This window comes from Saimiri boliviensis, chromosome 17 (assembly GCF_048565385.1).
Source record: "Saimiri boliviensis isolate mSaiBol1 chromosome 17, mSaiBol1.pri, whole genome shotgun sequence".
Classification (NCBI taxonomy): domain Eukaryota; kingdom Metazoa; phylum Chordata; class Mammalia; order Primates; family Cebidae; genus Saimiri; species Saimiri boliviensis.
In genome coordinates, this window is record NC_133465.1 from 54848932 (window position 1) to 54875017 (window position 26086).

At 41.1% G+C, this 26086-nt stretch overlaps 3 protein-coding genes across 7 annotated transcripts in view; 1 reads left to right on the top strand and 2 right to left on the bottom strand.

The window, feature by feature from the left end:
• MILR1 (mast cell immunoglobulin like receptor 1) overlaps positions 1-25644 on the top strand; it is a 56519-nt gene extending 30875 nt beyond the window's left edge. Inside the window, exon 10 of one of the 4 annotated variants that reach the window (XM_074388853.1) lies at positions 17141-25644. The gene's annotated coding sequence lies outside the window, so the exon portion shown is untranslated. Of the gene's footprint in view, positions 11649-17116 lie in introns of those variants that run through there. The other 3 variants (XM_074388854.1, XM_074388855.1, XM_039476854.2) reach the window with 3 other exon arrangements.
• POLG2 (DNA polymerase gamma 2, accessory subunit) lies at positions 825-21661 on the bottom strand. 2 transcript variants are annotated; one of them, XM_003942467.4, is made up of 8 exons: positions 21100-21661; positions 17612-17738; positions 17384-17489; positions 15397-15570; positions 12141-12281; positions 8898-8978; positions 6320-6420; positions 825-4335 (listed from the first exon to the last, which is right to left on the bottom strand). In XM_003942467.4, the coding sequence occupies exons 1-8, from the start codon at positions 21659-21661 to the stop codon at positions 4170-4172; spliced, it is 1458 nt and encodes a 485-aa protein (XP_003942516.1). In that variant the 3' UTR covers positions 825-4169. The 2 variants fall into 2 exon arrangements, with proteins under 2 accessions (XP_003942516.1, XP_010328616.1); XM_010330314.2 differs by lacking the exon at positions 12141-12281.
• Positions 24316-26086, bottom strand: part of DDX5 (DEAD-box helicase 5) — a 6706-nt gene continuing 4935 nt past the window's right edge. Inside the window, exons 12-13 of the mRNA XM_003942464.4 lie at positions 25232-25456; positions 24316-25025 (exon numbers count right to left, since the gene is read on the bottom strand). Of these exons, the coding sequence (XP_003942513.1) occupies positions 24622-25025; positions 25232-25456 (629 nt within the window). The 3' untranslated portion in view covers positions 24316-24621. The remainder of the gene's footprint in view (positions 25026-25231; positions 25457-26086) is intronic.

Consider the following 26086-nt stretch of genomic DNA (forward strand, 5'->3'; position numbering starts at 1 on the left):
CTATCTGTATGTGCCTCAGCCTCCCCAGTAGCTGGGGTTACAGGCACCTACCACCACACCCGGCTAATTTTTGGATTTTTGGTAGAGACGGGGTTTTACCACGTTGGCCAGGCTGGTCTTGAACTCCAGACCTCAGATGATCTGCCTGCCTCAGCCTCCCAAAGTGCTGGGATTACAGGTGTGAGCCACTGCGCCAGCCAGTTTATGGAATTTGATTAATCCCCTTGCATATAATAAATCTCCATGCAGACCCCCTTCTCACCCCATTTGGACTCAGATCCGGATATTCCCTACATGAATGTGCTCCTATGCAGAGCCCCACACTCTCAGACTCCGACACCTGAGCCACCCTCCCCCCTCCCCCAGCATTTCTCCACCCTGCTCAGGCTCTAACACCCCACCTTTGTTAGCCCTCCCACCCAGAGGCCCTTCCTGACACCCACTCAGGGCTCCATCACCACCCTCCTCCCTCATTCAGATAGCCCCCCTCCCAGACTGCCCCTCCATGAGAATATCCCATTTGCCCCACCTTGGTGAGGACACCTGCCCCAGCCCATGTCCCCACCCCCACCTGCAGGACACTCCTTGCCCCTCATGGGCTCCAGCACCACATGCTGGACGGACTCATCACCTTGTGGACACCCAACCTCCTGCTCTGGGACCCACCCCTAGGTGGACTCCCTCTTCATCCCAGAAGGGCTGGTCGCCCAGCTCCCTGGCCTTGTGGCTTCCCACTCCACTTTATCCCCGTGCAGAGGCTCAGCCCCACCCAGTGGCCTTTGGGTTGAACTGTCCAGGAAGGGCGGAAGAAGAGGATCTGCTGAGTTTCATTTCTTTTTTTTTTTTAGTTTCATTTCAATAGCCACATTTTTCATGTCAAGAAGTTTCACTTTGGTTATTTTGCAAATCTACACATTCTTTAAATTTTTCATGGTGAAATAGAGTTCATGTTATCTGAAAACACATTAAAAGTATGCATATAGGCTGAGCGCAGTGGTTTTTGCCTGTAATCCCAATTTGGTAATCCCTTGGTTCTTGCCTGTAATCCCTTGCTTTGGGTGGCTTAGGCAGGAGGATCACTTGAGCCCAGGAGTTTGATACCAGCTTGGACAACACAACAAGATCCTGTCTCTACAAAAATTTTTTTAAAAATTAGCCAGGTTGGCTGGGTGCGGTGGCTCAAGCCTGTAATCCCAGCACTTTGGGAGGCTGAGGCGGGTGGATCATGAGGTCAAGAGATCGAGACCATCCTGGTCAACATGGTGAAACCGCGTCTCTTTTACTAAAAATACAAAAAATTAGCTGGGCATGGTGGTGCGTGCCTGTAATCCCAGCTACTCAGGAGGCTGAGACAGGAGAATTGCCTGAACCCAGGAGGCGGAGGTTGCAGTGAGCCGAGATTGTGCCATTGCACTCCAGCCTGGGTAACAAGAGCGAAACTCAGTCACAAAAAAAAAAAGTGAGACATTTTGTCTAAAAAAAAAAAAAAAAAGAATCCAGCATTTATCCTACCTTTCCCATACCTCTAGATAAGCAAATACTCAGTGAGAAGTTTTCCTATAGAAGTACTCTAGCAAACAAAGAAGACAGACAGAATCAGAATATCACCACTTTACAATCTTTAATGAACTCACCAATTGAGGTATTAATCAATGGTTGCTGGCAACCCTAAAAGAGAAACAACCAGACAATACTACCACCACCATGGCTGGATAATTTTTGTATTTTTAGTAGAAATGGAGTTTCACCATGTTGGCCAGGCTGGTCTTGAACTCCTGACCTCAAGTGATCTACCCCCATCAGCCTCCCAAAGTGCTGGGATTATAAGCATGAGCCACTGTGTTTGGCCAAGACACTACCGTGTCTTAATCTTCCTAATGAAAGTATACAACAATCTATGAAATAAGCTTGCCAAAAAAATTAAACTTGAAGCTAATCAAGCCACTGCATTCAACTACCATTCTACAAGAAATACAGAAAGGAACACGTTAAACTCTACTACAAAGATGCAATAAGCAAAATCCAGACAGTGGAAAACCCCGCAATAAATAACAAGTTTCTTAAAGAGAGAGACTGTGATTTTATAGAATAAGAAAGGCTAAAAGACCTAACTAATCTCAATGTATGGACCTTATTTGGATCCTGATGAAAACAAACAGTACAAAACTTTATGAATTTATGAGACAACTGGAAATTAAGTGACTATTTGATAGTAAAGAGTTTTTGTTTTTATTATGAAAATTCTCAAAATGGCACATACTATGAACCCTGCGGTCTATGTGCTAATCACCTAGCTTCAACAACTCAATGCTATTCTTACTTCATCTCCTACCACTTACAAGTCTTTTTATTTTTTTTATTTTTTTATTTTTTATTTATTTATTTTTCATGTTAATTTACTGAGCAAAGATTTCTCACGTTTTCCTTTATTAGACTGATGTCAAGATAGATTTCTTATTGGTAGCTTAGCTGTGCTATGGCTATATACTATGTTGCATTACCTGCCTAAGTCATTATTCTCAGTTGCTGAAAAAGTAGCAAGTCTTTTTAAACACAAGAATTATAAAGCAAGTCTCAGATACCATATAATTTCACCCCAAAATACTTATGTATCTGTCAGACAAGGATTTTTTTAAAAAGAAAAATATAAACATACTATTATCACACCCAAGAAAATTGTCAATAATTCCTTGGTATCATCTAGTGTTAATTCTTTTGAATGTGATAATAGTGTTGTGGTTATTAACAAAATATCCTTAAATATTTGCGGATGAAATGGTTATCTGCTATCTGCCTTGAAATCAAATGGAAGGAGGCCAGGTGAGGTGGTTCACGCCTATAATCCCAGTATTTTGGGAAGCTGAGACAGGAGGATCACTTGAGCCCAGGAGTTTGAGACCAGCCTGGGCCACATAATGAGACCTTGTCTCTTAATTAATAAACTTAAATAAATAACTGAAATAATATGGAAGGGTGGTATTAGATGAGGTGGGACTGGCCAAAGGTTGATTGTTATTGCTAGGTGATCAGTACATAGGATTAATACTATTAATTATATGTCTGTTTTTAAAATTCTCCATAATGAAAAAACAAGCACAAAATAATCAAAACAAGCCTAGGTGCAGTGGCTCACAACTGTTATCCCAACACTTTGGGAGGTCAATGCAGGAGGACTGCTTGAGGCTCAGAAAAAAAATTAAAATTAAAAAAGAAAAACCTACCAAGTCAAGTCAATTAAGACAAATTAGCCAAACTTTTGAAATATTTTACAGGCATGATCAGTTGGAATTTTTGTCAAGTTGTTAATAATGGGATATTTTATACAATCATATCAACACATAAAAGTTTAAAGATTTCTTATAAACATAGATATAAGACAGTAAGTAAACAATAATGTCAACTATTGCAGTTTACTTCCTGTCTTATATCTAACATACATTTTAGTTTGCTTTTCAAAAATCCACAAATGTCTAGTTTTAAGTTTTAGGTTAATTTTTGATATCCAACAGTATAGATGTGGCAGATTCCATAAAGACCTGATAACGAAGCCCATTTCTGAGAGAGTAAGACACTATTGCAGCCTCAAGGGATAAATTGTGTTTGATCTAAATCAGATCATTTTCATTCCCTTGGATAATGATCTGTCTAGAATTTATCATGTGATTTAGTTCTGACCAATAAGATGTAAAGACATCTTCCCAGTGGGATATCTGGAAAAGCTTTTACCTTTCTAATTTAAAAGGCAAGAGTCTTGGCTGACTAGCTCTTATCTCTTTAACTCTTCTCCTAACTAGAATGATAAGAAGGCTGGAAATACAGCAGCCATCTACCATCCTGAAGCAACAACTGTAAATGCCAGCGTACTAAAGATGGCAGAACAGAAATACTATTAACTATAGAAATGGTGATACTAGCTTTGGACAGTCTACCGTCCAGATTTCTTGTGTATGAGAAAAACAAACTCCAATTTGCTTAATCCAATAGATTTTTGTTTCTTGTAGCTGAATATTTTCCTGATACAATGAAAGACATCAAAAATATAAACACTTAATGAAAGCAAGCACCACAAATGTCCACTTCATAAGTGCAAAGGGGCTAGAAAAAAATCTAAGTGAACCTAAGACAACCAAATTAGGAAAGAAGAATATTTATTATACAAATATAAAAACCTATACATTCTTAGCCGATGATATATACTTGAACAAAAAGTCTTTTAATTTGGATATATGCATCATTTCCTTCATTGTGGTGTCTCTACTTCTCAGATGTATTAATCCATTCTCCAAAGTAGTTTCAGTAATCAAAACTGTGAAGAGGATACTCATTTCATCATACCTAAGAAAAAGTATTTAAACAGACACATGAGCACAAACATAAATGATAAATTATCCCACATTGCCAGCTATAATTCAGTGTCCATGCCCTCTCACGAGTCATAAACTCAGTCAGGGTGCTTCAGGGCTGGACAAAAAAACCCCGACATTTTTAAAGTTTCTGAATCATATTCAAAGTAAAATTTTCAGACAGTTTCTAACTTGTTGCTAGAGCTGAAAAGTCATAAAAGAAAATAAAATCTGAGAAATAAACAGCCATACCTCAACATATCATTTTGGGGTGATATCACAGATGAACCTCAAAATAACCTCAGCTTTTTGGTTCTTGGATGCAGTCTAAGAACAATTATTTTAGATCAACATCTCTTACAATTAACAGTATTATTAAAAAGATGCAGTTTGGTATAACAAATTATACCAAAATCATGCTTCATTTATAACTGAGTATGCTAACTTACAGCTTCTAGTTCAGCAATAACCAAACAGACAGATGCACAGCTGACCTTCTGTATACTTGCCAAGGCACACTATCTCATTACTGTTTATTTCCTTTGTAGGACTCCATCAGAAACCTTTTATATCTTTGTTTACTCGTTTATTGTCTATTTTGTCCTACTAGAATATATGCTTAAGAAGAGTAGGAAATTTTTCTATCTTGTTCACTACTATATCAAAGTGCATAAAACAGAGTAGGGGTTTAATATTTTCATTAAAATATCCTGGTACAATAAAACCTTTACCATATAAAGAACAACTGAAACTTGATAATGTCCACATGGCTCAAAGGATAAGATTTTAGAACCTGAGAGGACAAGAAAGTTCAAGTGCTGCCCCTTCATTTTATACATAATAAAACCATTAGATACTCTAATTATAGAAAATTACTTTTCTTTGGACATTATATGGAAGGTGTATTTTTTTTTTTTTTTTTGAGATGCGGTCTCGCTTTGTTGCCAAGGCTGGAATACAGTGGCTTGATCTCAGCTCACTGCAACCTCCACCTCCTGGGTTCAAGCAATTCTCCTGCCTCAGCCTCCCAAGTAGCTAGGACTACAGGCACAAGCCACCACACCTGGCTAACTTTTTGTATTTTTAGTAGAGACGTGGTTTCACCACGTTGGCCAGGCTGGTTTTGAACTCCTAACCTCAGGTAATCTGCCCACCTTGGCCCTCCCAAAGTGCTGGGATTACAGACGTAAGCCACTGTGCCCAGCCTGGAAGGTGTATTTTAGCAAGTTTTCAGATAACTGAAGATCAAAACACAAAGCTTCACAACTTTTAACCCAAAAGATATGTATTCAACACAAAAAGTTTAAAAAAATAACAAGAATGGACTACTTCATTTTAAAACAACAGTTAATGAAATGGCATGGGATAAGACTAGACACAGAGAGCTCAATTAGAAGATTATTTTAAAAATCCAGGCAAGAGATATTGGTGACTCTAACGGGTAGTGGCAGCGAAGACAGACAGCATTTGGTGATGGACTGGATGTGGAGAATAAGGAAGAGGGAGGAGTTACGGATGATAGCCAGTTTCTGTCCTGAGCAATTGCGTGAAAAGAAGTGCCAATCCCTAAGAAACTAGAATAGACTATCCCTCCAGAATAGAATTCCCCTCCACTCAGTCTCAGAATGGACCACAATGCCAGCAAGGAAAGGCATTCCACTCATGTGCTTTCAGTCTTGATTCAACACATGCTCTCTACGTACATACTTTCATCCATAAGTGGATAAGCTGAGGTATACATACTTCATGACATTAAGTATTGGAAGTACACATAGCATGTGCTCAAACATACTTGCTGAATACTGTTCACTGCTGTAGCAATTAACTAAGTACACATAGTTCTGTAAAAGGGAAAGTGAGGAATAATTTTAAGTTATATTTTATATTTATATTTAGAAGAAATTTGTTTCTGTTATCAGAAAGAAACATAATGAAAAACTCTGGGTACATTTTTTTAATGAAAATACAATTCTTACTTTGAATAAAGTTGTTCCAATGAGACTTGCATCGTTTCCAAATAACCAGGCCACACAGAAATCCCACTTTCTAGTAATTCATTAAACAGCCCTTGACAAACCTAGAAAGAAATAGAAAAACTTCAATATGAAAGAAATAACGATAGCTAGAGTGACTGTCCTATTTTTGTGAAGCCACAGATCACCCTCTTCAATCTCTAAAATGGGTATGTTTAATTATGTGATATTAATGTTTATAACTTCCATATCATATACTTTATAAATCATATACTTCTGAAAATGAAAAAATTAAGCACTGCAAAGCTGAGTACTAACTGCTAATCTTCTGAGAAATTTGTATACCAAATAAGAATTTTTATTACCCTTGGTATCATTCAAAACACAAACAAATTACAACAGATTCTATCAGAAAAAAAGCAGGAGATCCAAAGGGCTGTATGAACTCAGAGCCCTCATCTGAGACGTGAGACCTGAGCCCCAGGTATACCACCAAGTCAGGATGAGGCAGAAGAGCCAGGAAAGAAAAAGGATGAGGAAAAGGAGAGCAGGACTCCAGAAGTCAGCCAAGAAAAATGTTCCAAGAAGAGACTGATTGACCAAATTAATTGGAATGCTGGAGACAAAGGCTTAACTGGAAACTTTACTGTTTTCTTAACAAGCAATGGCTGCGCACGGTGGCTCAAGCCTGTAATCCCAGCACTTTGGGAGGCTGAGGTGGGTGGATCACGAGGTCAGGAGATTGAGATCATCCTGGCCAACATGGTGAAACCCTGTCTCTACTAAAAATACAAAAAAAATTTAGCTGGGTGTGGTGGTGTGCGCCTATAGTCCCAGCTACCCAGGAGGCTAGGCAGGAGAATTGCTTGAACCCAGGAGGCGGAGGTTGCAGTGAGCCGAGATCGTGCTACTGCACTCCAGCCTGGCACCTGGTGACAGAGCAAGGCTCTGTCTCAAAAAAACAAACAACAAAGACAAAACAAAAAACAAGCAATAGGGAAGCAAAACAAAGCAAAATGTAAAACCCCTTTAACAGTCAAGCACTGACACTCCAGAGCAGGGTTCCGTACCCTGGCACTGCTGACACAGGGTGTTTAGCAGCATTCCTGGCCTCCATGAGAGGCCCACAGCACCCTCCAACTCCATGACAACCACAAATCTCTCCAGATATTACTAAACACTGAGCTATAGCACCCTAGGAGCTTCCTAGCTATAAGGGTATCGGAGACACTGCCATACCCTGGGAGGAAATGTGGGACATGAGCCATTATCTTCTTCTTTGAGTTCACTATCTCCTATCTTCCCAGACCTCTCCAAAGGAGCCAGGGTCAGAAAGCTGGGGGACTCTCAGAGTCTGTTTTTAGTGTCTGCATTCAGGTCTGGGCTAGGTCTGAATTACCCAGACAGAAATGATGACTGCTGAAGGAGTCTCTGGAATGAAATGAAAGCCATTCCCCTTGGCCTTTCTTAAGAGTAATAATTAGAACAAATTAGAAAAATCAAAACAAAATTATAGATCTCGAATATTTGAATATAGTCAGTTACCAAAAGTGTTTAAGTTCAAAGGGGAAAGGCTGGGCATGGTGGCTCACACCTGTAATACCAGGACATTGGGAGGTTGAGGTGGTCAGATCACTTGAGGTCAGGAGTTTGAGACCCACCTGGCCAACATGGTAAAACCCTCTACTAAAAATATAAAAAAATTAGCCAGGTGTGTTGGTGGTGATGTGTGCCTGTAATCCCATCTACTCATGAGGCTGAGGCAGGAGAACTGCTTCAACCCAGGAGGTGGAGTTTTCAGTGAGCCAAGATCGTGCCACTGCACTCCAGCCTGGGTGACAGAGCAAGACTCTGTCTCAGACAAGAAAAAAGTTCAAAAGGGAAAGAAATAATTCGCTAGCATCTGTACAAATATTTTCATTACTATGTATACTCAGCTCACTAATAAAATGAAACTATGAATGGGCATGAATAGCAAAGCCACTGCATTCAGCTTAACACACTTCAAATTATATATAATCACAGTACTTACTCACAGTTCATTATTTAATTAAAGCCTTTTTTTTTTCCCTCCTCTTGAGACAAGGTCTTGCTCTGTCACCCAGGCTGGAGAGCAGTGGTGCAATCTCAGCTCACTGCAACCTCCGCCTCCCAGGTTCAAATGATTCTTGTGCCTGCCTCCTGAATAGCTGGAATTACAGGCACACACCACCATACCCAGCTAATGTTTGTATTTTTTGGTAGAGACCAGGTTTCGCCATGTTGGCCAGGCAAATCAAAACATTTTAAAAAGGAAATGAATCAAAATAAAATTTTAAATGGCAAGCTATCAAGTTTACTTAGAGTAATGGTTAGGTTGAACATCCTTAATCAGAAAATCCAAAATCCAAAATGCTCCAAAACCTGAAACTTTTTGAGTTCAAAGGAAATGCTCATTAGAGAAGTTAAGATTTTGAATTTGGGGATCAGAGATGCAAATATACCCAAAAAATCCGAGATCCAAAACAGTCCTGGTCCAAAGCCTTTCAGGTAATTGTCAATCTGTAATTAAAATCATGACATTTAAACTCATTTAACTCACCTGTCTTAGTTCCAATGTAGGGCCTCTTCCTACATCCAAAGCAACCTTAATAGGGACTAAAGAAGGGTGAAGTTTAAGTACCTAAGGCATTTAATAGGGGAAGAAAGGAAAAGGTGAAAAAGCATTTTGTTTAAAAAAACACAAGTTTAAATGTAACACAAATATTAACAACACAGTTTCTTTTTTTTTTTTTTTGGGAGACGGAGTTTCGCTCTTGTTACCCAGGCTGGAGTGCAATGGCTCGATCTCGGCTCACCGCAACCTCCGCCTCCTGGGCTCAGGCAATTCTCCTGCCTCAGCCTCCTAAGTAGCTTGAGCCACCGCGCCCGGCAACAACACAGTTTCTTAACAGTTTCAATTTTCTGTGTGAAAATAGAAGTTAGCTGAGGTCATAAAAACACCATATAGTAACATATTCAGCTGCCCCCAGATTTCTCCAGTTAGATGTTTGGCAGAAAGAAATTAATTTGGCCGGGCATGATGGTGCACACCTGTAATTCCAGCACTTTGGGAGGCTGAAACAAGTGGATTCCTTGAGCTCAGCAATCCCAGACCAGCCTGGGCAACATGGTGAAACTTTGTCGATACCCAAAAAATTTAAAAAAATATTGGCTGGGTGTGGCATATGCCTGTAATCCCAGCTACTCAGGAGACTGAGGTGGGAAGAATGTTTGACCCAGGAGATTGAGGGTACAGTGAGCCAAGATCATGCCATTGCACTCCAGTCTGGGCAACAGAGTGATATCCTGTCTCAAACAAAAAAAAAAGAAAGAAAGAAAGAAAGAAATTAACTTGAGACCCCCTCCCATTTTCTGACAACTCCCTCAGTCAAAATACTTTTTCCAAACATCACTTTGGATCCTACCAGCCTTAGCCACGAGGCTTAGCATTTTGACTTTTTTTCTCTTCTCAAAACCTACTGCTCTTCTCTTTTTACATATATTTTTTGAATTAAAATATTTTTAAACTTATTTTGTTTGCTTTTTTTTTTGAGACAGTGTCTGGCTCTGTTGCCCAGGCTAGAATGCTCCACTTACTGCCTCACTGCAACCCTCATATCTGGGCTCAATCCATCCTCCCACCTCAGCCTCCTAGGTAGCAGGGACTACAGGTTCATGCCACCATGCCTGGCTAGTTTTAGTATTTTTTTGTAGAGACGGAGTTTTGCCATGTTGCCCAGATAGACTGGTCTCGAACTCCTGTCCTGAATGATCCACCCACCTTGGCCTCCCAAAGTGCTGGGAATACAGGTGTGAGCCATTCTGCCCAGCCTCCTCTTCTCATTCATTAATCCATCCAACGAACATTTTAATGCCTCTGATACCAGAACAGTTCTGGGTGCTAGGGGCAAAAAATCTCTGCCTCTCATGGCAGTAAATAATACATGTGAAGGTGGTAGGTGCCAAAAAAGGAAGAAGATGGGAGATACTGGCAAGGGACAGGCTGGCTAAAGTTAGTAAGATGGTTAGAGAAGGTTCTCTCCCTGAGGTGACACTTGATCGAACACTCGAAAGGAGGTGGGGGGACAAGATGTGGGTGATGGAGAAAGAGCACTCTAGGCAATGGAGAATACAAATGACAGGGCTCTGAGCTGGCAGCATCCCTGGCATGTTCTAGAAACAGCAAGGTCATTGCTGCTGGAACAGACTGAGTGAGGTGGAGAACAGCAGATCAAAAAGAGGGCTTCCGTTTTTCCTGAGATGAGAAGGCTTCCTGGAGTGTTCTGAGCAGAGGAGTAACATAACATGTACCTTTTAACAGGGCCACTCTATTGGGGGAGGAGGGATGGTGGTGGCTTATAGCAGGGTGGTAGTAGCTGACAGGCTAGGAAGTGGTCAGACTCAGGATATGTTTTGAAGTTAGAGTCAAACAGGATTTGCTGATGGTTTGGAAGTTGAGTACAAAAAAAAGAAAGGATCCCTTTATTGCTGTATACCATTTCTAAACCCCATCCCTGAGAACAATTATATAATCAGACTTCTCTATAGCTATTGCAGGCTAAATGAACACTGTATAATAAATCACATAAATAAGCAGAGTGGTTTCCTACAAACTCATGGTTCCCAATCCCAGCTGAAAACTCAACATTACTTGTTAAAACTTTTGATTTGGGGCCAGCTGTGGTGGCTCACACCTGTAATCCCAGCACTTTGGGAGGCTAAGACAAGCAGATCACAAGGTCAAGAGATTAAGACCATCCTGGCCAACATGGTGAAACCCCAGCTCTACTAAAAAATACAAAAATTAGCGTGGTGACGTGTGCCTGTAGTCCCAGCTACTCAGGAAGCTGAGGCAGGAGAATCGCTTGAACCTAGGAGGCAGAGGTTGCAGTGAGCTGGAATCGAGCCACTGTACTCCAGCCTGGCAACAGAGTGAGACTCCGTTTCAAAAAAAAGAAAACCACAAACTTTTGATTTGGGGCAGCTTCCTTTTATGTTCAAAGGGTGTATGACTATTTCCCACTCATGCCATTTAAACCCCACTCATCCACATTTAAAGTAATAATAGTCTTCTAACTCCCTGAGAAAATAGAGGGTATCAAAATATCCTTTAAAGGCCAAAAAGTCCCAGTAGCCTTTTTATATCTCACTATCCTTTTCTTCTTCCCTGATGTTTCAAAAAACTCCTTTTCAAGACAAATTCCTCTACTTGGGCTCTTGATCCCATCCTGACCCCTCCTGTTTCCTTCACCTTGCCCCTTAAGTCCTTTATTTTCTCTCCTATAACTTCAACTTCTCTCTCTTGATTTTCTTTGACTCATAAACATGCTCCAACTGCATGTTCATGCACTAAAACCAGCCTTTCTAGGCCCACAGCTAGCTCCTCTGATCCAGGGACCAGCCATGTGGAACAAGACCAGAAGCCAGATTCCGGGGTGGCAGAGAGGTCAACAGCACAGGTCTCCCTGATCCGGGTCTTTCTTCCTCCTATGTACCAATGCTTTGGCTTCTGATACAAACGGAAGCCACCAATGGAAAGGTTCAGGGGCTAGAAGTCATAGAGACGTCTGTCTGTTCACGATTAAACAGAAATGCCTTTGGGATTACTCACTAGGGATGCCTTGTTCTATTCTGTGAGAACCTGATTCTTACTTCTGTGGCCAGATTCTAAAAAAACTGAGAAATACTTACACTACATGCACTAAATTTATTATTCAGAGTTTATGTTAGAAACCAAGCATACTAACATTAAAAAAAGAAAAAAGAAATTAGTTTCTTAAGTCTATCTCGGAAATATCAGCACCTTTCTCTGAAGATTTTTCTTTCTTGTAAAGGAATTCTCCGTCAGCTGGAGAGAATCATAGAGGTAGGCCAGCACACCTCGGTCTAGATTCCCACTTACAGACAGAACACAAGGAACCACATTTTTTCGTCCATCTCGGCCCTTCGTAGAAAAGCGGAAGAAAAATAATCATTTCAAAGGACTTTCTTTTTTTTTGTTTTTTTTTTGTTTTTTTTGAGACGGAGTTTCGCTCGTTACCCAGGCTGGAGTGCAATGGCGCGATCTCGGCTCACCGCAACCTCCGCCTCCTGGGGTCAGGCAATTCTCCTGCCTCAGCCTCCTGAGTAGCTGGGATTACAGGCACGAGCCACCATGCCCAGCTAATTTTTTGTATTTTTAGTAGAGACGGGGTTTCACCACGTTGACCAGGATGGTCTCGATCTCTCGACCTCGTGATCCACCCGCCTCGGCCTCCCAAAGTGCTGGGATTACAGGCTTGAGCCACCGCGCCCGGCCGGACTTTCTTAAAAGTACCTATTTTAGACTTACAAAATCAGAATACAAAAGTAGTATTTCATTTTACAAAGCACTCACTCTGTGCCAGGCCTGTGCTAGGCATTGGGCCCACAAAGACGATCAAGATGTATTCTCTGCTCTCAGTGAGCTCAGGGTTTAATCAGTGAGGCTCAAATGTGAATTTTCAAAGTATAGTGCTTGGTTGGGCTCTATCCCAGAGATTCTGAACGAACTCAACTGGAGTGGGACCTAGGCATCAAGTTTTTCCACCGGCCTAGGAACTATTTTTTAAATTATAATTATATAATTTAAAGTATTAGTTAATTAATACTAATTCTCTAGCTGAGAACTAGTATTTAGAAAGGTAACACTTTTAAGTAAAAATTGCTGACTATTGATAAAAGTTCTAAAGAGGCCTTAGGGAAAAAAATGGTGTGCTTTAGGGAAAGGGGTCTGGAGTATAATTTTCTGAAATGTAAAGTTATTTTCATTAAAAATATCTTTTAAAAACTTACTTTTTGCATTAAAGCCATAATTATGAAAATAAACTACACCATAGTACATGATATAAATTATTGATAAACAGACTTCTCCTCTAAACCTGATGAGAAATTATTTCCAATTTCTTAAAAATTTCAGTTGTAGAAATTTTTAAAGTTTTGGATAAAAACAGTTGCACTTTCTTCTTTCTTTTTTTGTAAATCATTGTTAACCTGGATATTCATGTAATTTTTTTAATACTGAAAAAAAAATCACCTTTGGCTAGAGTTGCAGAGCCAAAAAAAGAAAAAAAAAACCCCACACATTTAAATCCTCAACCTCTATTATTCAACCAGTCTTCATTAATACATATATGTTCAAGCACTCATTAATACATATATGTACTGACATTTTAAACCTATTTGAACTGCATAGGATACTTTAAAGATTCACAAGAATTTGCTTTCAAAGGCAGTAAACTTTCTGATATCTGGGACTCTATTCTACCAGTTTTATTTCGCACAGTTATAGAACTGATATTTAAAAAGATACACTGGGCTAGGAGCAGTGGCTCACACCTATAATCCCAGCACTTTGGGAGGCCAAGGCGGACGAATCACTTGAGGTCCAGAGTTCGAGACCAGCTTGGCCAACGTAGTGACACCCCATCTTTACTAAAAATACACAAGTTAGCCGGGCGTGGTGGTACATGCCTGCAGTCCCAGCTACTCAGGAGGTTGAGGCATGATAATTACTTGAACCCAGAAGGTGGAGGTTGCAGTGAGCAGGGAGCAGAGATCGTGCCACTATACTCCAGCCTGGGTGACGGAGCAAGACTCCATCTCAAACAAAAAAAAAAAAAAGAGAAATTTGAGTACTGAAAGATTCTGTGGTATGATTTAAATCAAAGTCTAAATCTGAATCTTTAAGTATGAAGATGCTTTAGGCCGGGCATAGTGGCTCACTCCTGTAAGTTCAGCACTTTGTGAGGCCAAGGGAAGGGGATCACTTGAACCCAGGAGTTCGAGACCAGCCTTGGTAACATGGCAAGATCCCATCCCTATTTAAAAAAAAAAAAAAAAAAAAAGAGAGAGAGATTGCTTTAATGTTTTCTAATTTTTTGAAAACTGGACATCCATCAATGTCAAGACATCTGGTGGCAACTCTAAGTATCTGATTTCTCACATCATCCAGAACAAATTTTTTCTATCCTGTTTTTCAGCCTTTATTGGTCTGCTTCACAGTTCTCTAAAACTTTATTTGGACATTAACCGTAAAATCAACTAAAAACATACACAAAATAGCTTAAGAGGCGGAGTGCAGTGGCTCACGCCTATAATCCCAGTATTTTGGAAGGATGAGGCAGGAGGATCGCGTGAGCCCAGGCAACACAATGTGACCTTGTCTCTACAAAAATTAAACAATTAGTTGGGTGTAGTGATACACACTTGTAGTCCTAGCTACTTGGGAGGCTAAGGCAGGAGGATCAAGAGTCTGAGGTTGCAGTGAGCTATCACCACACCACTGTATTTCAGCCTGAGTGACAGAGTGAGATCCTGTATCAAAAAAAAAACTTAAAAAAAAATCACCATTTGGCAAACCTCATAGTAATAACTGATCTGGGCAAGAATCATTGATGGATGCTGCAACTAGCAAGGCAAAATTTGGTGAGAAATTATCTGCATCATCTTAAAGTGTCTGCCCACAACTTATTACTAGCTAATTAATAAGTACAAAATATTTATTCACTCTACATTGGAGAAATCTGGTATACACCATCTTAACTAAGAGATAAAAGTTAGCATCACCAGTAACACTCTAATATGATGCACTGAGAGCATCACTTCTGCAGTGCTCCCAGCAAAAATACGTAAGTCATGTGCAAACGGCAGACAGATCCCAACCAAGGGATGTCCTGCAGACTAACTAGACTGTACTCTTCAAAAATGTCAAGGTCATGCAAGACAAGAGGAATTGTTCATCTGAAGGAGAGTAAAGGCACATGACAACTACATCAAAGATATGATCTTGGACCTACAGAGGTTATCATTAAGATAATCACTTAAATGTATAGGGCTCTGTGGTAACAGTGGATTACTGTTAATTTCCTGATTTTGATGGCTGTATTGTAGTTACATAGGTGAGTGTCTCTGCACCTGAGAAATACACAATGAAGTAAGAAGGGGTAATGAGGCACCATGTTTGCACCTTATTCTCAAATGGTTCAGAAATTATAGAGAATCTGGGTAAAAAATACATAGGAGCTTGCGGTAAAACATACATGTAATTTAGACACATTGCCAGGATACAAGCGTAAAAGTTCACGATCTCCTAGGTTCCACAGGGTTTCTATTGGCTCCTTTCCCCAGGGAAAATTGTAGTAAAGTTTGTTTCCTTTCCGGCCTTCTTCATCCTGACAGTCACTGCTGCTGAAGTTAGATGGACTCACAGCAAACTGGAAAAGAAAATTTATGTTTGTCTTAACATATTTAAATAACTGCTAATTTAACTCTACTTTCATAATTATCTGTAAGAATTTAAATCATCTGATACTTTTTATGCAGCAAATGTGTGAAACTAGTCAAGTCCCAAATACAAATGTTTAAATTTAGTTTATTTTTTTGAGATGGAGTCTCACTGTTGCCTAGGCTGGAGTGCAGTGGCTATTCACAGGTGCAGTCATAGCTCACCGCTGCCTCCTACTGCTAGCCTCAAGCAATCCTCCTGCCTCAGGATTCAGAGCAGCTGGGACCACACAGGTTGCTGAAATTTAATTTTTAAAAAGTGAAAATACTGGCTGGGTGCAGTGGCTCACACCTGTTGTCCCAGCTCTTTGGGAGGCCAAGGCAGGCAGATCACCTGAGCTTAGGCCTTCAAGACCAGCCTGGGCAAGAGAGCAAGACTTCATCTCTACAAATAATAAAAGAAGCTGCAGTGAGCTGGGATCATGCGACTGCACTCCAGCCTGGGCAACAGAGTGAGACTATGTCTTTAAAAAATATAAACAAAAGCCGGGCACGGTGGCTCAAGCCTGTAATCCCAGCACTTTGGGAGGCCGAGGCGGGTGGATCACGAGGTCGAGAGATCGAGACCATCCTGGTCAACATGGTGAAACCCCGTCTCTACTAAAAATACAAAAAAATTAGCTGGGCATGGTGGCACGTGCCTGTAATCCCAGCTACTCAGGAGGCTGAGGCAGGAGAATTGCCTGAACCCAGGAGGCGGAGGTTGTGGTGAGCCGAGATCGCGCCATTGCACTCCAGCCTGGGTAACAAGAGCGAAAACTCCGCCTAAAAAAATAAAATAAAATAAAATAAAATAAAATAAAATAAAATAAAATAAAAAGTGAAAATACTGAGTATATTGCTTAAAATATTGTTTTTTAGTCTGAAAGAACTGTTGATGTTATCTAGTCTTTGTATAGCCAATGAATAAGAGGGGAAGTTAATCATAAACTAAAATGGGATAAAGAAGAAAGTATCATGCAGTCTCATTCTTATCCTTCTGGGAAGTTCTTAATTACTTGTGATTATTTCACACAGTTTAAATGGGTATTTGGGAATTTTTGAGTCGGGAAAAGGTAACTTAACACATGGCAAGACAAAAATGCTTACTTCGACTCTTTTCTCTTCAGTGTACTAAAACTTGATTATCAATTACAGAACCATTTTGATTAATATGGAAAGTTCATGGAGGTAGGCAGCAAAAGCTGAAGCTGTAACAATGGTTAAGGGTCAAACTCTACATCAGCAAGGAATGTTAGGCGAGGGCTTAGAATTTTACCTAATACAGAAAGGCTAATTAACAAACACATCCGAGCCCAACAAATGTTTTTGCCAAAGTAACTTCGTAATCTGGAACAATGAAAATCATGACAAAGAGTTTTTTATTTGTGTAACATATTGATAGCTATATACATCAAACAAAATTTCATGTATGTCATAAGAATTACCATTGACACATTAAGACTATCTATTAACTATTAAATTTTTTTTCTTGAGATGGAGTCTCTCTCTGTCACCCAGGCTGGACTGCCTGCTGTGACGCGATCTTGGCTCACTGCAACCTCCACCTCCCAGGTTCAAGCGATTCTCCCGCCTCAGCCTCTCGAATAGCTGGGACTACAGGCGCATGCCACCACACCCGAGATGGGGTTTCACCTCCTGACCTCGTGATCCTCCCACCTCGGCCCCCCAAAGTGCTGGGATAACAGGTGTGAACCACTGCTACAGTCTGAACTATTAAATTAAAGGTGATTATTGTAGTACCTTTCTCCACCACTGGAGTCGATGACGTAACCAGAAATCAAGCCACTGGTTTGAAGCTCTCACAGGAGTAAACCATACTAATGAAGCCTCAGTCTTCTCACCAATTCTTTAGATATCAAAAATATCAGAAAGTTAGCTTATCTGAAAAATATATAATCTATCCCAAGTGGAAATGACTAGTTCTTGACTATTTAAATACAAGGCCAAGTTATTTGTCACTTTTTGTACCTTTTACCACCATTCAGTATCTGCTTAGTGTCAAAAACAGGATGAAAACACACTCCAATCTGAGCAAGGCCATAAGGTAGCCTCTTGTTTACCAGATCCAGGCAATTCACATAGTGTTCCAAGGCACCTGTCAAAAGATTAATCAATTATTGTATACATCTAGTCCATAAACCCAAATCATTTTTGTCAATAGACAAATTAACAGGAGTAATAATGTTAATACAGCAGTACAGGTAGCATGGAGCTACAAAGACAGATCTTGGCTGGACGCAATGGCTCACGCCTGTAATCCCAGCATTTTGGGAGGTTGAGGCCAGAGGACTGCTTGAACTCAGGAGTTTTAACACCAGCCTAGGCAATGTGGCAAAACCCCATCTCTAAAAATATACAAAAATAAGCCAGGCATGGTGGTGTGTGCCTTGTAGTCCCAGCTACTTGGAAAGCTGGGAGGTGGGAGGAACACTTTAGCCTAGGAGGCTGAGGCTGCAGTGAGCTGTGATAGTGCTGCTGCACTCCAGCCTGGACAACAGAGTGAGACCCTGTCTCAAGAAAAAAAAAAAAAAAAAAAAAAAAGACAGATCTTATTGAGCACCACATAATTCTAGGTAGTTTCACCCCAACTGTTTAGAAGATTTTCAAATCAACGAGAAAGTTAAAAAAAAAAATACCCTTTACCTAGATTCATCAATTATCAACATTTTGCCACATTTTCTTTTTGTTCACTCCCAAATACTGCAGCATGCTTCTCCTAAAAATAAAAATATTTCCTATATACTGTTATAACACCATAAAAAGTTAACCATGATACCACAATATAATCTAACATATGGCTAACATTTTATTTGTTCCAATTTTCACCTAAATATCTTTTACTGTTCTCTTTCTTTCCAATGAATATTCATGTACTACATTCTGAGTAGGTGTCTGTCATCTCTTTCAATCTAGAACATTTCCCCTGCCTCCTTTCCCCCTTAATTTTGCTATTAATGACATTGACTTTTGAGTCCAAGTTAGTCATAGATTATCCCACATTTGGGATTTTTCTGATTGTTTCCTTGTGATTTATTTTGGGCTAATCATTTTTAGCAAAATACTATTTGATGTGTGTATCTTATTGTATCATAGCAGAAGGAAAATGTTATCAAATTATGCAACTACTGATGACACCAAATTTGATTACTTGGTTAAAGTAGTAAATATCCACTCCCTAATAATATCCTGCTCCCCAACAGTACTTCAGCCAATATTTTAGAATCCACTGATGATTGTTGCTTGAATCAATTATATCAGGGATTGTAATATCATGAAATGGTGAATTTTCTATTGTGTCTTTCCTTCTACATTTATTGCATAGCTTCTGTAAAAACATAAGCTTTCTCTGTCTCTTCCCCCCACCATCGCTAGCCTCAATTATGTTTTTTTTTTTTTTTTTTTTTTTGAGACGGAGTTTCGCTCTTGTTACCCAGGCTGGAGTGCAATGGCGCGATCTCGGCTCACCGCAACCTCCGCCTCCTGGGCTCAGGTAATTCTCCTGCTTCAGCCTCCTGAGTAGCTGGGACTACAGGCACGCGCCACCATGCCCAGCTAATTTTTTGTATTTTTAGTAGAGACAGGGTTTCACCATCTTGGCCAGGATGGTCTCGATCTCTTGACCTCGTGATCCACCCGCCTTGGCCTCCCAAAGTGCTGGGATTACAGGCTTGAGCCACCGCGCCCGGCCGCCTCAATTATGTTTTTGATGAATCCTATTGACTGTTAGATTTTAGTCAATTGTGTTATAATCCATTACCATTAATATTTACCTTACTGTTCAATTTGTCCTAAACGTAGACAGTGACAGCCCTCCTCAAGACAGCATCTGTGACCCTTTAATATGACCCATTAGTCTTCAAGCAATTCTTTGCTTTTGGTTTTTTGTTTTTTTTGAGACAGAGTTTCGCTATTGTTACCCAGGCTGGAGTGCAATGGCGTGATCTCGGCTCACCGCAACCTCCGCCTCCTGGGTTCAAGCGATTCTCCTGCCTCAGCCTCCTGAGTAGCTGGGATTACAGGCACGTGCCACCATGCCCAGCTAATTTTTTGTATTTTTAGTAGAGACGGGGTTTCACCATGTTGACCAGGATGGTGTCGGTCTCTTGACCTCGTGATCCACCCGCATCGGCCTCCCAACGTGCTGGGATTACAGGCTTGAGCCACCGCGCCCGGCCCAATTCTTTGCTTTTTAGTAACATAAAGTGTTTCCAACTCACCTTGGACTTTCCCTAACCCCAGACCTGGAATCAGCCATTTCTACCCGTACTGTTTCATCTTAGACACCAAAATCTGGGAACTAGGTGTACTCATTGCTACTGAGGGTCATTGCTTCTAGGCCCTTTCAATGAAGAAAGTTAGGAAATACATTATTTTTAGAAACATGAAGCTGGGCACCATGGCTCACACCTGTAATCCCAGCGCTTTGGGAGGCCAAGACGGGTGGATTGCTTGAGCCCAGGAGTTCAAGACCAGCCTGAACAACATGGCAAAACCTCATCTCTACAAAACATACAAAAATTAGCCGGGTGTGGTGGCATGCGCCTGTAGTCCCAGCTACTTGGAAGGCTAAGATGGGAGGTTCACTGGAGCCCGGGAGATAGAGGCTGCAGTAAGCCATGATCACACCACTGCACTCAAGTCTGGGTGACAGAGTGAGACCCTGTCTCAAAAACAAAAACACGAGTTTATGCTGATATTCAATTTTAACTCACCAATTCATATTTAACATACCTTCTTTTACATTTATTATCTCTTCTTTTACAATGAAAATCTTGGTTCCTAATAACACTAACCCAATTTTTTTTTTTGAGTCAGAGTTTTGCTCTTGTTGCCCAGACTGGAGTGCAGTGGTGGGATCTCACCTCACTTGCAACGTCCCCCTGTCGGGTTCAAGTGAATCTCCTGCCTCGGCCTACCAAGTAGCTGAGGATTACAGGCGCTCACCATCACACCCGGCTAATTTTTGTGTTTTTAGTAGAGACGGGGTTTCACCAGGTTGGCCAAGACTGTTCTCTAACTCCTGACCTCAGGTGATCTGTCCGCCTAAGCTTCCCAAAGGGCTGGGAACAGGGGTGAGCCACGGCGCCCGGCCTTGATTTATTCTATAATATACATGAAATGGTTTCGGAATTATAACTCCAACATTTCTACTTAGAATAAATCTAAGAAAAGTTCAAAATGTCTTTGTAGTTCCTTATGCACTTACACTACATGGCAATAAATGACAGCGCTGTGTTCAAAAGCTGCCCCGTGAAATTGAGGGCCTTCCCAGATTCTTTGAGGACCAGTTTTCTCCAGGGTAGAGTACTGTTAATATACTCGACTACTTCAAAAACAGGAGAACTAGCTAACTTCCTTTGCATGGCAATAAAGGACCAGCTGCAATCCCCAAGACCCAGCAAGAGTGCCTCGCCTTTCCACACACCACTTGTTTTGAATGAAATCGTGAAGCATACCGTGAAGAAGGCTCTCCCGTAGTTTCCCGGAAGTTTTTAATACGTTCTCAAGAAATGCTACTAGCTGTTCCTTACTCAGCTCTTTGTCTTGCAAGATTTCGCGTAGAGTTTCTGCAGAAACTAACCTGAAGCCACTGTCCCCGGGCAGCGAAGGGCCTGGTTCGTGGTGAAGGGCGTCCACCGGGAAGACCTGCTCCCTGAACACCACCACCGAGGTCCACCATTCTGCGGCCAGGTTCTTCCGCAACGCTACGCCCAAGGGTCCAAGGCCGGGGTGGCACCCGCTCAGAAGAGAATCCCGGCTGTGCTGCTGCCTGCTTCCACCTAGGAAATGCCTCCTCTGACAGATCTCTAACAGCGCCTCGCCTCCCTCTCCAGACTCGGGGGCTTCTGGGTGCTCGCCGTTCCCCTGGAGCTCCGCGTGCGACCTCAGGTGCCCTCCGTGGGGGTCACTCCTTTCCGTCAACAGCTCCGGCTGCCCAGCATCTACTCGACCCCCGAACCCAGACAGCAGGCACCTGCACACCTTACGGCAGGCCCTGACGGATACAAGACAGCGCATCTCCCTCAGAAGTTAAAGAGCACGCTCTCCCATCAGCCAGCGGCTCCCAGGAAGCCGCCACCGCCGTTACAACCCGGGGTGTCAGAGCGCAGGCGCGACGACGAAGAGCGTGCCCGCGGGCAGCAGGCCCCACCCCGGAAGCACATCACTACGTTCCGGCCGCGGCCATCCCCCGCCCACCATGGCGGACGCCGGTCCGGATGGTTCTTTGATAGTTTGCCGTTCTTCGCCTCGAGCCCCTCCCCTCACACTCCCAATTGCTAGTATTTTCCTCGTAAAGCACCAGTAATGGTTATTCCCACCTATTTATAACTGCCGTAGCCACTTAAGTCGGCTTCACCTTCCTTCCCCAGTTTGGCAATCCAGAAAATTAAAGTATTTCCGTGTTGTCCAAAACATCTATAGACACATCTCAGTCTGAAAGCACTTCACCTTGAGGCATATACAGATGGTGATTTGGACATCAAATTTGGCATTTAGTTCTGAACAGTTTTAGTCCTCCATGTGGTTAATGCCCAGGCCTTAACTCTTAAGCGAATGCCGCCCCCTGGGGGCCTGGGCCTAACCCCAGGGCCGTTGTCTTGATGCTTAAGTACCCAGGCTGCCGTGAGGCTTTGGGACGGGTAGTGGTAGTCACTTTATTGCAGTGGCTTGCCAAAGGCAGTGCCCAGGCAGCAGCATCTGCCTCACCTGGAAATACACGAGAAGTAAACCAAGGGGCCCACACACGTCTTAAGCCCTCTTGGTGATGCACAGAAAACCATTAACGTATCAGCGACTTCTTCCAGGAGCCCCCTTCTACGGGGTCATCAAAAAGTGAGACTTGTGACTTTTTGACCCATGATTACATCACAGGTTTCTGACTTTACAATTTCTATTTAAAATAGGGAAGAACTGCCCAGAAAGTGGAAAAGTTGTATACCCAGACTAAGGAAGAAATTTGATTCCAAAGCCCATGATTTCTTGTTACCAGTTTCACTTACAGAAACGTTTAAAGATAGAGGTACAGAAGAAAAAAAACCACCTCTATTTCACTAGACTACCAAATTACCATTTGATGAAGAGTGGCTCACAGCTTAGCAATTAATATAACTTAGAAGTAAAGTTTTTTAATCATTAGTAAAGTGCCGTATACCAGTTTCAGGAAACAGTTCTTTACAAGTGTGTACAAGGGTTTAAAAAGAGGCAAGCTAGAAACTGAACAGTATTGCTGGAGAGCAAATATAGTAACCAGCTGCAAAGCTGGGTACTATTGCCAGGTGTTTTCCACTTTTGGGAACTCACACCAGGTAAGAGGCCTATACGCAAAATAAATAAAGGAGAGAATGGGGAGAAAAATCACATTTATTAGTTAAGACAACCACAGGCTGGACACAACACACATGCTAAAAAGAGGACTGTCTTTTAAAACTTCAAAGGTAAATAGGTAAATGTTTTCCACAGTCCCACAATCATTTCAGTAAGTGTTTACAAATTAAAAGGCCCACGGTTAGACATTAAACAGTAAAATATGTAATAAATGCTCCAACCTACCCGCCTCCCACAAAAGCTGCTTCTAAGTTTAAAACCATGAATTTGACTAACCATGCCATTGAAAACCATCCAGGTTCCTAGAGGCTGAATTAGTTTTCAATGTCTAAGTTCTAAAAATATCACTCCCCATCCCAGACCTAGCAAAATCTAACTTTACATTTGACATAAGGCATTAACAACAATTAAAGCCTCAGTTCAATAATCAGAATTTAAATGAAGTCTCCTTGAGACCTCTCTTCTGGCAAAAGACACATTATCTCAGACTCTGGGAAAACATTCAGACCCATTTCTAGCTATTACTGAAATAAATGATCAGAAAGTAAGGTTGGTGAGCCAAAGTTAAAGCTATCCCCTGGGTCTAGCAATAAACCCGTTAGATCTAACATGAAAACTTGTATTCACTGTGCTTTTGGTTATGTTGCCTCCTGATTAGCCATTAATTTTAATGAGGTTTTTTCCTTGTGTTAAGAGTATGAATAGACCTTACAGTTTGAAGATCTCTAGAATTCCCTGAATTATTGGAAAGACATTCATGACTCCCAGTGTGACTCAAGTGAAAAGAGCCCCAGGGAGCCTGTGAAAACTAGAATCTACGAGTAACCTGCACTAAGGACACATCGTGCAAATTCAATCAAGGAGACTCAGGCTTAGCTCTTGGTCATGTTCTAACGTCTTTCCCAGGTTCATTCAACATTTCAGTAATTCACAGTATAGCCAAGAGCATGAATATAAATCTTGTGAAAACGCCAGTTATTTGGAGCTTTTTAAATTATAAATCTGCAAAACAAAGTCATCCACGTTCTCACATTATACAGATGACTTTGTATCTATTTTACTATTTTCTCATTTAACCATATTAGCAAATAAGAGGCTATTAAATGACTCCCCTGATATTGGAAGCTAACAAAGCTTTTATCCAATTTATCCATATCAAAAATTCACCTAAATCAATTCATTTTGACTCCCGCAATATGAATAGCTCATTGTAAAGAAGGGCCTTCTGATTCCCCACCGCCTCCCAAATTAAATAAAAAGGAGCAGTCATATTAAAAAAAAAAATAATAAATCATCTAAGCAAAGTTTACATGACATATGTAAAATAAAGTACAATTTCCACTTAATTCAGTCTTCAAATATTTTTTATTGGAAGGCCATGCATTGCCTTCATTTATTGTATTTCAAATCACTGTACATTTACTTTTGTGAAAACACTGCCTGCATTTTCTAGTACAAAAAAAACCTAAAAATTGTTTCAGGAATGTAGAGAAATACCCAACTTAAATAGCGAAAAAGTGCACCATAATTACTGCTGCACTGCAGTCATTTCTGCAATTCCCATGTTTCTTAAATAACTATCATCTTGTCTGATAACACACAATATAAAGAGCAATTATGAAAAACAGACATTTACATATACTTCTAAAGTCTTATTGAGAATATCCTGTTGGCATTGGATAACCAATCATAGGTGCAGCTGCAGTAGCAGGATATGCATATGCCTGTTGGTTCATACCATTGTGCATATTTGGAACATTACTTCCGTATTGCTGAGTGCTATCATAACCATTCTGGTAAGTCCCTGTTGGATTACCAGTCCTAAAACTGGTCTGTATACCAGCAGACACAAAATTACTTCCAAAGCTCCCATTGGTGTAATTTGCAGCACTGTAAACACCGTTCTGAGTTTTTGCCCCAAAATCTCTTTTAAGCAGGCTAGAGTAACCTCTGTCATAATTTTCCCTGTCTCTAAAGGTATTAAATCCACCCCTTTTGCCCGCAGAGTATCTGTCCCGACGGTCATCCTTCATGCCTCCTCTACCCCTGGAACGACCTGTCAAGAAAACAATTGCAAATTGATCAATTATGTCTATGACAGAAGTCATTGCGGAAAGAATTTTATCTATTCATTGTAGGTTTGAAATGCGTTTTGCAAGTTTTCACATTCAAGGTTTTACTCACCCTCCAATACCATTTAAATGGATTTGTAGACAATGATGTGACTCACAACTACCAACATTTCCTATCAGTCATCCTTACCTGAACCTCTGTCTTCGACCAACTGAAGCAACTTGGGATTAATTGCTTGATTAGCTTCACGAAGCACAGAGATAAGGTCGCTCACTTGCTTTATGTTATTAGGTGTAAAGAAAGTGTATGCTGTGCCTGTTTTGGTACTGCGAGCAGTTCTTCCAATTCGATGAATATAATCCTCTGAGGAGTTAGGGTAGTCATAATTGATGACAAATTTCACATCTTCCACATCTGTAAGGTGTTGCAGTGTGGCAAAATAGCAATGTACGGAGTTTTGCACACCACAACAGCCAGACCAAAAATAAAAAGTTAGACAATTGTATTCCCAAGAAGGTACGGGCTGCAAAAAATACAGTTAAAATGGTTATCCATTCCCTGTAGGAATACCATTTGAGATTGAAAAAAAGAAAAAAAAAGCACATGTCATCTGTGTTAAGTCTTCACCCACCCAATGACAGACCCTGTCAAAAGGAATGTGTATTCCCTAGCACATTCCCAAATCAGCACGTTCCCTTACAGATCATCAAGTGACATCTGAATGCTTCTGCGCAGTAGGGCCACTTAAAGTTTCACAGCAACCTCTTCATGTGCTCATTTTGAGGACCTTGAAACAAAAAAATGTACAAGGTCCTTTGCATTACACATTTATCAGAAGTTCAAAATTCTCTGGCCACACTGCTTGTCTTGCCAAGACCTTACAACCGCAGCTGCAAGAAAACATACCTGTCCCCCAAAAGTTGTTTTTATGCACTGTGTCTCGTCTAGGCAAGCGCTTCGAAGAAGCCAGGATTCACTTGAGAATGTGTCTCTCTCTGGCAGGTCTCGACATGACGACTACTGTGTAGGTGAGGGAGGAACTTT